At 39.9% G+C, this 13,905-nt stretch overlaps 1 protein-coding gene across 1 annotated transcript in view; it reads right to left on the reverse strand.

Moving 5' to 3' along the window:
- RCOR1 (REST corepressor 1) overlaps window positions 1-13,663 on the reverse strand; it is a 38,724-nt gene extending 25,061 nt beyond the window's left edge. Inside the window, exon 1 of the mRNA XM_082839285.1 lies at window positions 13,584-13,663. Within this exon, the coding sequence (XP_082695411.1) occupies window positions 13,584-13,626 (43 nt within the window). The 5' untranslated portion in view covers window positions 13,627-13,663. The remainder of the gene's footprint in view (window positions 1-13,583) is intronic.
- Between the last annotated feature and the right edge of the window lie 242 nt (window positions 13,664-13,905).

The raw sequence follows: 13,905 nt of genomic DNA on the forward strand, positions 1-13,905 counted from the left end.
GCCAGAAGCATGTGTTTCTTGTGCAGCTTAGCTAACAGTCTAATCCGTCGTCAGCAGCAGAAGAATCAGACACAGAGTTAAGTGTACTCTGCTTTAAAAACAATTTAAAAAGAAATAATGCAATGTTTTTAAAAACTTGAAAACTCCTATAGGAACAACCAGGGAGAACTGTCTCATCTTAAATTATGATGGATAAAGACACCTGCACCACTCTGATCCTTTAAGAAGTACACGGACTATACAAACCACGGCTTTTTTTGACAAGACCTTACCATTATGGAAAGCATAGGTGAATGAATTATGTTTTCCGGGTAACATCACTTAAAGGTAGAAGGTGTGAGGGACTTCCCTGGTTGTGCAGTGGTTAGGAATCCGCCTGCCAATGCAGGGGACACGGGTTCGAGCCCTAGTCTGGAAAGATCCCACATGCTGCGGAGCAACTACGCCCACGAGCCACAACTACTGAGCCCGTGCCACACTACTGAAGCCTGTGCGCCTAGAGCCCGTGCTCCACAACGGGAGAAGCCACCGCAATGAGAAGCCCGCGCACTGCAACGAAGAGTAGCCCCCGCTCGCCACAACTAGAGAGAGAACCCGTGGGCAGCAATGAAGACCCAATGAGGCCATAAATAAATAAATAAACAAGTAAACGTATTTATTTTTAAAAAGGTAGAATGTGTGAGATTCATCAAAAAATGTACAAAATTCATAAGGCTCAGTCAAACGTTTACTGAACTACCCTTACTATGTACTGAACACTGCACTAAGTGGGCCAAAATACAAAAGAAAAGTGATTTATTGCAGTAGCTTGAAACAACACACAGGTGGCAGAGGAGAACATAAATACACAAAATAACAGTGCAGATGCAGGATAATGTGAGAATGCAAAATACTCAGTAACTAGTGACGGCGATGATGATAACTCAAGGAAAGCTTCCTAAAGATTCAACAGCTATACTCATAAGAGTCACTAACATTTGAGAATTTACTATGTTCGGGCCACTGCTCTAAGCTCTCTACCAGGATTATCTTTTTAATCCTCTCCGATAATTCTATTACCACTCCCATTGACAAACGAAGAAACTGAGGCGCAGAGAAGTTAGACCATTTGGGCAGGGTCACACAGCTGGTAAGTAGCAGTGCTAGGACTCATGTACACCGAGTGTCTGGCCCCAGGACCCATGGCGTTAAACCTCTGTTCACTATCCCATCTCTTGAGTAAGGGAGACGGGGGGGGGGGGGGGGGGGCATGTCAGATAAGAACAGTCTCCACGGTAGACCAGAGAACTGAGCAAGGCACATCAACACGATCTATTCAGTTTGAATGAAGTTAAGAAAACAGAACTGTGGCTGATGAAGGAAGGGACAGAAACTGAGGGTAACAGGCAAATGGCTGCCTCCTGCGAGGCTTCATTGGTTTCTATATTCATGTTTTAACCCAATGACCTAAATGCTCCCAGTACCATTAGTAAGAATCTCAAATTCAATTGCAAAAAGGGGAAGAATGCAGATGAAAACTGCCCCCTTAACCTTAACTCACCCTTTCCTCCCCCAGATACTGCAGCGATTTGGAATACCGTGCGATCTTGCATAGTCTATGCAGAGCAAGAGGCTGACACCATAAGGTATGCTGAGGACAAAGCTACAGCCTTAATACAGCTTTTTAAAATTTTTACCATCATAACATTTACAGTAGCTTTAGGTGCTGCAAAGGAAATACGGTACCAATTTCTCTCTCGTAACTCAAAATGAGCATGCTAAGTTTTCTTCAAGAATATGGTAACAAATATCATGGTACCTCTTTTTATTATTAAATAAGAAATGAATTATCACTGTAACTCGCTGAGAATCAAAATGAGCTTAAATCATTTAGGTAGAGCAACTATGCCACCTGGTGGGCATAAACATTACTACAGCTAATATTTCAGTGATCCCTCTGAATATCTTGAGGTGGGGGATAGAGGGCTTAAGAAATAAGCCACCGAGTCTCAGCCAGAGCACAATGTAATGTAATGAACCAGTCCTTCCTAGTCAATGATGAAACACATCTTCTTCATGACAATGCTATTTCGTAATGTAGTTCTGTTAAAATCCCACTCTAGAGAAAAAGCTCCTCCCACCCTCCAGCACCCCAGTAAATACTACAAAATCCAGCCCAGTCTCATAGACAATCTGATCAAGTGGAAATAAGAAATATGAATACTCTACTAAGCCATACACGCTGAAATTCAGCTTCTGGCATGCGTTCCTACCTAATCCACCCAGGATCAACGTACACAACTCTGAAAAAGTCCTACCCCTGACTCTGTGCCACAGTTTCCTCATCACGTAAGAATGGATTGACCCTCATGTCTTCCAGGGCTAAGATTTTAAGAGTAATTTTTAAAACATCTAAATGTTAAATTTAAACGTTTTTTGTGTGCTGCATTAAACATTTTTTCCAAGAAAAGGATAAGAGCATCCCTCCCCCTTTACTCTAGTATTCATACATTTGTGTATTCTCCAGAAAGGCATACGCAGAATCTCCCATATTTTAAAAACTGATCATCACTAGAATGAATGACATTTAGTTGTGACTAATCAAAACAATAACCACCTTTTTCCTTAAAAATGCCCAAAGTCTACGGTAAAGAGTAAGATCATCGCAGTGACACACTATCCTCTTGCATCTCTGTCACACCAAGTCAACTTACTTGATGACTGAGTCCCTCACAGCAGGCAGCCGTGCACTCAGAATAATCTTGTTTGCTGTCCTGTGCTTTGCTTTGCGTACATGAGCTGAAGGAAGGAACCATGCTCACAACAAGGTCTGCATCTCCCTCAATCGAGGCAACATTCCCTGACATTAAAAGAGGGGGAAAAAGGGCTTCCCTGGTGGCTCAGTGGTTGAGAGTCCGCCTGCCGATGCAGGGGACACGGGTTCGTGCCCCGGTCCGGGAGGATCCCGCATGCTGCGGAGCGGCTGGGCCTGTGAGCCATGGCCGCTGAGCCTGCGCGTCCGGAGCCCGTGCTCCGCAACGGGAGAGGCCACAACAGTGAGAGGCCTGCGTACCGCAAAAAAAAAAAAGGGGGGGGGGGGAGACTAACAGTTGTTTCACCTATAACCTCATAGCGGACTCTAGTGGAAAGAGCCCTAGACCATGAGTCAAAGTCCTTAGTTTCCATCAGGAACTTGCAGGCTAAGCCCATTTCATCACTTGTAAAATAATAAGTATTCTATAAATACTTTGTATAAAAATACACATATATAAATATATATACACATACAAATGCTTTGTATACTTTGTATAAAAATAGAAGAGTCGAAATATACAGATGAAAAGTATTAAAATTCCTTCATAAACATTTGTGAGATTCCACCAGAAGGAAGGGATGCAGCAGTTTACAACCACAGAATTAGTTTAGCAAGAGAACCTGCCCAGTCCTTGAACTCCGTCCATCAGAGCTGTGCTCCAATTCAACAGTTCCTAATCCTGTCTGCTAAGAATCATCTGACAAACGTCTTTAAAATACTGACTCTTGGGCTCCACCCTGTTTTGTAAATGTATGTGTACACGCATGTATGTGTGTTCATGTTTATGTCTGTACATATGTGTGTGCATGGATGTGTGTGTATACTTTATGCATAGAGTTTTTAGTAACGTATGATGTGCGTAGAGAGAAGCACTTGTGTAAGGGTACAGCAAGGTGAATTCTCAGAAAATGGACACGTAGATCACGGAAAGAATCTAGCGCACTCTTGATGTTTCTGGTTTGTTTTTACAATGCTCCCAGGTGGTTATGATGGGCCAGTTTGGAGAATCAATGAATCAGAGCATAAAGTTAATGTGTGAAGACCATTCCCTATTTGAATGTGATAAAAACCCTCTCAATGAGCACAAAATTTTAAGGTTTTGGCATTTAAAAGAATACGACAATATCAGAACCACAGAAATGAGAAGAAATGTTCCTGCTATATAAAATAAGGTTTTTGAATTTGTGAGTTGTGAATTTCAATCACGCAAAAAAACCCTTCTGCTTGTGGGGTTCTGAGCAGGGGAGGAAGGAGGTGGTCAGAAGGGTTTAAAAGTCTGTAAATTCTAGTGACTCCCTATAACTTGTATACAAACCTCACTTCACAGGGACATTTGTCCTTCAACCCTGCCTCTTCCAAACTCTATATACAATGCTCCTCCCTCCAGTACAATCCATCTCTTTACAAGACACTAGAAAGAGGGATCCTAAAAGAGACTCAAGTGGCCAAGGGAAACTCAGAGGGAGGCTAGGTTACAGGAAGGTGACAAAAGGCTCTGCCCATCACAAACTTTAGACAAGTCCCTTCTCTGTGGGCCTGGTTTCTTCAGCTCTAATAACAAAAGCTAGACTGCACAGTGGAATAGTGAGATCACAGGGGGCATGTCTGTTGGGAGGCGGCAGGTATTCCCACTGCCGATGCTTGAATCTTGTGGGGGAGGGGGAGCTTCTTCATCCACTAAAGAAATCTAAGCTTTCAAAGTAGGCTGCAGAAGAGTGATATTTTATAATAAACTAATCTGTTTTACATTTAATTATTCCCCACTGATTCAATTCATCTTTTAGGCCTACTGTGTGCCCGGTACTGCTTATATATCCATGATTAAAAAGGAGAGTCTCTGCCTTCATAGAACTCACAGCCTGGCCAGAGAGAGAAATAATTACACAAGTAATTAATTCCAATTGTCATAAGTGCCAGAGAAAAAGAACTATGAATGCACTTAACTGGGAAACGTGATCTGCAGAATCCAGGATGGCTTTCTTTTCTGCTGGAAAAGGACATTATAAATTCCTGCTTACTCATATGTTATTTATAGTAGGGGAAAAAATTGAAAAAATATAAATGTCCAAGAATAGGGACATGGTTAAGTAAATTAAGCTATTTGATGGGATATTATTCAGGACCAAACCTCAGTGTAACTTTTAATCATAGGAAAACTAAAATTGGAAAACTATTATATTAGTATGATCCATTTGTGCTTAAAATCAGAGTATATACACAAGCTCAGAGAAAAGACACGAAAGCAAAATTTTAGTAGTGGTTATAGCCAATGTGATGAGATGAAGAAATTACAGGCTACTTTTAATAATAAAAACAAGCTTGTACGTATACTCGTAATTACTTTTCTGAACCACTTGAGAGTGTCATATAATATATGCTGAGTATTACTCTTAAATACTCAGCATATATTTTCTAAGAGTAGTGCTCTTATGTAACGACAGAAGAGTAAATTTAACACTGAAACAATACTTTAATCTGTATTCCGATCTGGCCAACCAACCCAAAATGTGCTTTACATCTGCTAAAGAATTTTAAAGTAAATCCCAGTTATTTCATATATATATATATGTATATCAGTATTCATCTTTTAAAAAATGTGGATATAGTTTTTGCAGAAACATAATGTCATTATCACACCTAACAAAAATAGCAAAATTCCCTGGTATGAGAAACAAAGCCATACTCACTGGATAGTCTAAAATGTAGAAGTCCAACAATAACAAACATGGGAGAGAACACTGAGCAAATAAGTTGTGTGTTTCATTGGTAGCAGTATAAACCAGCTTGACCACTTTGGAAAATAATTTGGCATTGATCTAAATATCTATATTCCAAATAGATATCAGAAATCAGTCAAAGAATGTTCCCAGTAGTAATAGTTGGCAGTAATAAAAAACTGAGATGTCCATTGTGAACAGAAAGGATAAATAAATTACAACTTAACAAACTGAAAAATTTTAAGTTTAAAAGGATGAAGATAAGACACACTGATATGATTGAAGGGTAAGGGAGGACTAACAGAGGGCTCCCACTATCGTTTATAAATTCAGCTCTTTGTCTCTTCTAATAAGTTTTACACATTTTAGTTAACTCTAGAGCACTTAAAAGAATAAAAACGATTTTTAAAAAGTAGTTTTCACACCCTGAAAAACATCACAAACTTCAAACCCCTTGATAGCCATTTATTTATAAATGGCTGAAAACCAAGGCCAGTATTAGCTTACCTGACCCCTCCCTGACTCACTCCGGTCCCAGACCTAACAGATGAGAATTCTAAGTACACTCTTCCCTCTTGTCAACGCACTCATACCTTACCAGGGCAGTTTCCCAACAGACTGTAAGCTACACGTGGGCAGACTTGTCAGATCGTTCGTTCTTGTATTCCTCTAGGACCTGACACATAAACAGTCACTCAAAAATTTACTGAGTAAATAAATGGACACCACAAGGTGAGTGGCAAAGAAGAAAATGTTAGAGGGCTCCAAGTGACCCGAGTTACAGAACAAATAGCCAAAAGGCCTATTTTCGCAAACCTCCACACAAGGAGTGTCCACACCCCATCATCTTCTCATTGGACAAGTATTGATCCACCACATGCCAAGAGAGGACTGACAGAGAGCTGAACAAACATACCAAGTTCCTCTGCTCGTTCATTTTAGTACAGAGGAGGGACATAAAGTAAGTAATACTGCGCCAGGTGATGACAAATGGAATGAAGGAAACGAAGATAAGGCAGTAGTGGTCTCTGTCTCTACTTTGTAGTGTAGTCAAGAAGGGCCCCCTCCTAGTGACCAGGAGAAACTGAGGGAGAGAACGCCGTGCGGACATGTGGGAGAAGAGTGATCCAGACAAAGGGAACGGAAAAGGCTCTGGACAGCGTGCTCGGGATGAGTTCCAGATGGCAGAAGTGGGGTCAGACTACCAAGAGCCTTGTGGCAACTGTCAGGTCTTTTGACTTCAATCTGCAGTGAGTTAGAAAGTCCTGAATATAGACTCCCAACATTTACTGTATATTTCTATGAAAGTTTAGATATTCACTACATACCTGTGAAGATCTCACTCACCATATAATCTTGAAAATGTGTACTGAAGTCAAATGACTTAATGCAGAAACAACTTTTGCAAATACTGCAGGTCTAAGAAGGGTTCTCATTCCAAGAAAGCTAAAATTTATTTCAAAATCTCTAATTTGACTTGCCTTTTGACACAATTTTAAATTCTATATGTCTATCATGTTATATGTGTTATTTTTTTTTCTTTAAAGTTAATAGTTCGGCCAGCCTAAAAAAAAAAAAAGCCTTCCAGCTCGGTTGTCTTTGGCATAGCTAATGATTTCCATCTTTGTCTACTTTAACACTGAGACCAGTGCTTCGTACCATTGTTCCAGTTTCTCCTCATTTTTATAAAATAAAAACAAAGAGCAATCAATCACTTAAATAACTGCAAAAGTAATGATTATATATAACCTATACAATATGTAATGTATAAATGAGCAAAACCATCTGTTTTACTGATTCCCAAGAGCCAAAAGTGACCTCGCTAGCTTCTACGCCCAAGGCAACCGCAGCCGAGTCTAAGGTACCTGCTTCTTCAGGAAACTATCAACAGTGTGCAGGGCTGTGTACTGGCGTCCCCCTTCCAGCTCCAATTCACCTCTTTCAAGCCCTACCTTAAAAAGAATCAAACAATAAAAAAATCATCCTCAGATTACTCTTTCTTAACCTGTCCTCTCTTCTAAAACTCCCTTCTAAGAATTCTCCCAGGCCACAGTTTTGTATTACATTTGACCATACATGCTTTGATAAACTTTTTTGTTTTCCTAAAAACAGTAAAGTGAAACAGACTGGGAATAAGATCTGGCCTAACTCTCTATATATGTCAAAGAAGACAAGACTACCTACTAAAATAACCTTTTGAAATTTCTTGCAACTAACATGTCCACTTTGTTCTGCTAACTTTCAAGTGCTTCTCTTACACAAAGCCCAAACCTTGGGTGGGTCTATGTATAAGGGTAGGGACCAGAGGGGAATGTGAAGATACACTGCACTGCACCCAGGGCGGCAGCATCCCACTGAGAGAAGACTGCCCTAAAGCCATTAGGGGCAAGCAAGGTGGACATCTAGGGTGCAGACCAAGTGAGACGAGGAGGGAGGACAGCCTGGAATAGGGTGAGGAGGGTGTCCACAGGTGAGAGGAGAGGAAGGCATCCAGGTAGGAGGGCAGCAGTACACATCTCAACGGGGACTTGGGGAGCAGACCATCCGGGAGATGATATCCTATCACAGAAACAGTGCCTAGTAGGTATGTCAATGAAAATGTGGGGAATAAACGGTGAAACAATGCAGATGACCTAGATGTAAGAAGTATCCCGCTTTAAAGGCACGTGAAGGCCACCTGGACCACCCAGCTAACCCACACTCCTCTCATCTCATTTCCTTTGAGCACTCCCAACATTGATGTTTTGACTTCCTAAATCTCCATCAAGCCTCCCTTTAACAGCAATGGCCCAGAGAGGCATCAACATCCCTCCCCTGCAAGTGCACCAGCAGGTACCGCCTCTAGCCCCAGCTCTCTTCTAAATCACAGGGCCGTCAAGAGCTTTCTAATGTGCACAATACTGCTTCTAGCTAAAAATCCCTCCAAAATCCTCATCCCTTTAAGAACTGGGCCTGTCTTTCCAGCTTCATTGCTTCTCACTTCCCCAGGGACAATGTGCGTCACAGCCTGGCAGGTCTCTAAATGCTGTGCAAACGCCAACGCTATCTCCTCTTCTTAGAGCGCATGTGTGCCCCTCATCCAGCCAGTGCACTTACTCCTTCCTCATCGTCCTACCCAAATGCCATCTGTTTCCATTGCTTGTTTCTACCTAGGAAAACAGAGTGCTTTCTGCTGGGTCCCAAGGGGCGCGTCCAAATACTAAGAGTACACAGGAGATGCCTGATGCTAAAATAATGTAAGAATCAGCTGCCCTCTCTTCCAATTAGTGAGCGTTTTTCAGTCTCTCTCACTGTCTGTCCAACCTCCAGATTCCACCACATGATTTAACCTTCATTCACACCTTTGTCCCCTTAGTATCATGTCATCATTTAATCATGTAATTTTCCACAATAATTTTTATAATACTACCTAAATCCTATTGTTCTCATCTGTGCTACTTGGAATTATTTACATTTCCTCTACATGAAATATGTCTCTACAAGGCACATTTTTTCTGGGCATACTCCAAAGGTCGCATCTCTCCTTAAGGAAGTTTTACTTAGACACAGCCCAGAGCAACTTATGTAGTACCAGTAATGCTTTAAGTATTTTGGTTTATTAAATCAAACAGTACACCAAGGCAGATGTGTGTAATAAATGCAGTCTGGAGACCAGAGATCTAGCCCAAACTTCGCTACTAACTAGCTGAGGGACCTTAAGCATTTGACCTAACTTCTCTAGACCTCAATTTTTCACAACTAAGAAGAAACAGTTAGACTAAAGGAAACACATATAAATTATCTGTTTACACGTTCACTTTCCCCTTCTTTCTCCATTAGAATATAAACTTCCTGAATCCCTCAGTCCTGGTACACTACCAGGCACACAAAACTGCTCAATAAAAATGTGAATGAGGGCTTCCCTGGTGGCGCAGTGGTTGAGAGTCTGCCTGCTGATGCAGGGGACACGGGTTCGTGCCCTGGTCTGGGAGGATTCCCACATGCCGCGGAGTAGGTGGGCCCGTGAGCCATGGCTGCTGAGCCTGTGCGTCAGGAGCCTATGCTCCCCAACGGGAGAGGCCATAGCAGTTAGAGGCCCACGTACCGCAAAAAAAAAAAAAAAAAAAAAACCTGCATGAAACCAATTCTCACTAAATAAACCCAAATTCAATATAACCCTAATTGAGATACTTTTGGAGGAAAATTTGTTTAAAAATAAATAAATAAATAAAAAGAAAAGACTAAATTATGGTGGACCCATACTTGGTAGTTTAAAACTAGGTAATTGTATTGCGTTGGCCAAAAAGTTCGTTTGCGGTTTTCCATAACATGGTACAGAAAAATCTGAATGATCTTTTTGGCCAATTCAATAAATGTATTCAAACAGAACAAAGTCCCACATGTGTTGTTAACAGCAAATTGCTAAACAGCTCATATATGTGATTTAAAAGTCATCTACTTATTAAGATATATAAAAATATTAGGAGAAGCATATATATTGTAAATAGTGACTATAAGAGGGCTTTTTTTAAAAGAAGGTTATTTATTTATTCATTCACTCATTCATCATTCAATCATTTATTTATTTATGGCTGTGTTGGGTCTTCGTTGCTGCGAGCAGGCTTTCTCTGGTTGTGTCGAGCAGGGGCTACTCTTCGTTGAGTTGCGGAGCACGGTCTCTAGGCACGCGGGCTTCAGTAGTTGTGACACACGGGCTCAGTAGTTGTGGCTTGCGGGCTCAGTAGTTGTGGCTCACGGGCTTAGTTGCTCCGCGGCATGTGGGATCTTCCCGGACCAGGGCTCAAACCCATGTCCCCTGCGTTGGCAGGCGGATTCTTAACCACTGCACCACCAGGGAAGTCCCAAGAAGGCTTTCTTTAATTGTCTACATTATACATTCTATATTGTTTGAAATTTCTACAACAGTATTTATTTCTATAACCACAAAATAATTTTGTAAACTTGCAGTAACCCTAAGAGGCAGAACTCTAAACATTTACTTGAGAGGAAAGAAACCAACCCAGGAAAAGCCAGGGATCTACAGACATCCTTACACATGGGGACATCTACTAGAAGTCTACAGATGTCCCAAATCTCCTATTTCTACATCAAGTCAGAATCAATTGTTGGACAACCAAGACTTCCACATTCTTTCAAAATAAATTAGAAAGGCAAGTAGAAAATACTTCTTTTTTGTCTATGTACTGGGAGGGAGAGAAGCTGAGGGGGAAATGATAGATGGCAAAGAGAACAAATTATGTATACTTGTCCCCAGTGACACTATGGCCACATTTCAAGGCATTAACTACAATTAGACTACTCGTCAAAGAATATGATTCCCAAAGCTCCACAAATGGAACCTAACTCACATCAACAACTGTGTTCACATCCTCACACTGGAGCAGTTAAGCAAACTCTCATCCATCCACAATTCCATTCCGAGGGATGTATCTTAAGAAAATACTAAAAACACAACAATAACAACAAAAGAGAACAAAGCTCTGATTCCGTTTTTCACCACCGCCTTCTTTTACAATAGCAACAATTAGAGACAACCTAAATTTTCAATAGAAGAATGCTTAAATACACTGATACATCCATTGAACATTATTTTAAATATTTACAAGGGGTTTAGCAAGGTAACGAATGCTTAGGTCATTGTTCAGGAAGACAATACACACTCACATACATAGAAATACCAACATCTCACTTATAAAAATATGCACAGAGGAAAAAAAGGGATTGGGAAAACATCCAAAATGTTTAACAGTTATCTCTGGGTAATGAAATAATGGGTGAACTGTTTCTTCTTTATATTTTTCTGTGCCTTCTGAACTTTCAACAATATATAAATGTTACTTTTAGATTGGTTTTAAGAGTTTAAAGTTTTAATCAATACTGTCAGGACTTACATTAAAACTGCAAATTTATTTTAGGCAATACCATTGCTTAAAAATCTATTAACTTTTCATATTCTGTTCTTTTCTTGCAGGTCTAGGAAAATTAAGATAATATTAAAATTAAATTCTGACTCCAAAGATTCCAAAGGTAACACATTAACAGCAAGAGGTACTAATACAATCTTCACTGTAATGACAGCAGGAAGTGACTGAAATGAAGAGAGGACTGAGACCTGACGAACTCAACCTGAGGGACACGTTTAGAGCATAAGCCAGGGTAAAGAGTCAGCAAACCTGGATACTACTGGCTCCACCACTGACTCTTTGTGTTAGTTTCACAACCTCTTTGGATTGTGGAATGCCACCTGTAAAATGGGGACAAAAACGTCTTCTTGGTTTACAGTAGAGACTGAATGATATAGGAACATGGAAAGCATTTTAGTACAGTGCTCAACAAATGCTCACTATTTTTAATATTCAGTTCCAGGCACCATAATTGAAGATGGGCACCATGACCAAACGGAATCTATCCAGGAGTACAACAGAGACGAAAAAGACCCCAAAATCAGGCCATCTGAAAACACTTGAGGCAACCAGGCAGGTTTAACTTGAACTGGGACAGCAAAGGTAGGAGAACTGAACACCTAAAAGACTCATAAGGAAGCAGACTTATTTAACAGAGTTCAGGAAAACAAAGCTTTAAAAATTACACAGATGCAGATTTTCAGCTGTTAGAAGGAACAACATGTTCAAAAATGGAAAAGATTGCTTTTTTAAGTGCAAATCCTCAAAGGGAAAAAACAAACAGGAAATACTTAAAAGCTCTTCCCCGGCACAGTAAAGGCATCAGAATTGCCAATATACTTCCTTTTGCTATTCTGTTCTCCATTATAAACTCATCAAGCAGCAGGCTGGCAAAACTAAGATACTATGAAAATCAGATTAGACTGAGATTATTTTATTCTTGCTAAATTAAGCATTACTAAGAGTAGTTGAATTTCCTGTGTTCCATGGAAGGTACTGTATTTTTAAAAAGGGTCCTTCTTGGTCAAAATCAAATGTTTCTTGACCATCCGAGCTCTTTGCACCTTAATGCAAACATGAATGTTAAATATATAAGAGGAGGATATTTAATATGCATCATCTCTAACCCTTACTTGACAGTGGAAACCTGTTAACACCTACTTTAATACTGCAAAACACAATCTGGAAAATCCTGATCAAAGCCTGAGAGTTCCAGCCTTTATTCACAACTTATGTTTCCTGGCCAACATTTACTACTGAAGGCTTTCTAAGCCCTACCACACTTTAGAGCATTGATTCTTATCCTATTTTTGTCAAAGAGCCCTTTAAAAATCCAATTTTCTGCAGGAAAACGTACATACACCAAAAAAAGTTTGCCTGCGATTCACGAGTTCACAAATGGCCGTAAATTCCATCCATGGACCACCCACCCCCACCACTGAAAAATTCTCGAAAGGGGGAATTTATTTTTTCTTCTCTCTTTAAAGTTATGAAGAAAACAAAAACTTTGAAAATGGCAAAGACTTACAGCAATATATCAAATATAAAATTATTCTTGCACGGTATCACCTGAGCAGAGGGGACAAAAAACTGAAAAAGCAAACTCTGAAAATACAATTAATCTTTCTAATAACTCTAGGACCCCTACCGGCCCCCCCAAAAGAAAACCCAAAGTAGCTCAGAATATTCATTCTAACAAAAATGTAAACACAAAACAAAGAGCCAATTCAAAAGTTCTACTTCTAGCTAGGATGAAGTCTTACAGTATAAAACCTTTTTCCAGTAACATACATTTGCCCTTTGTAATCCTTCCAATTAGAGATTTGTTAAACTCCTCATCTTTATATCAATAAATCTATAAATTCCCAGCTGAAGGAGTTATACACTACATTATAATTTTCTTTCCGCTCTGAACCCTTCCTCCTAGTCACTGCAGAATATTAGCTGGTACAGCATTTTGAATAAAAAGTAGATTATGAAACCACAGCTTAAGAATCTTTAAATCGCTATGACAGGCCACAATAAAGAACACACTTTCAAATTCTTCAAAATTTTACTTTAAAAAGGTAAAATAAATGTAATATATAGAGAGATTTTTACCTACAAAGGTAACTTTAAAAGTTTGCAGTAAATAAGAAAGGTGGAAAATAAAAGTGCTCTAAAACTTACATTTTGCTTCTGATAGATTCTGATTAGGTGACCAGACCAGCATGCCAAGATTGTCTCGTTCTTGACTGCGTCTTGCTACTTTGGCTTGGTAGAAATAAAAAAAGAAAATTCTTATTATAATTTAACAGACATAAGAAGCGACAATTAACACCACCACTCTGCAGGGATCGAACCCACGTCCCCCGCATTGGAAGGCGGATGCTTTACCACTGAACCACCAGGGAAGTCCCACAAATTAAGTTTTTCAACACATTAACATGGTATCTCTCTCCATTTATTTAGATTCTCTTTAACTTAGCACCATCAACACAATGTTGAATAG

Source organism: Leucopleurus acutus, assembly GCF_964270905.1.
Source record: "Leucopleurus acutus genome assembly, chromosome: 1".
Taxonomy (NCBI): Eukaryota; Metazoa; Chordata; class Mammalia; order Artiodactyla; family Delphinidae; genus Leucopleurus; species Leucopleurus acutus.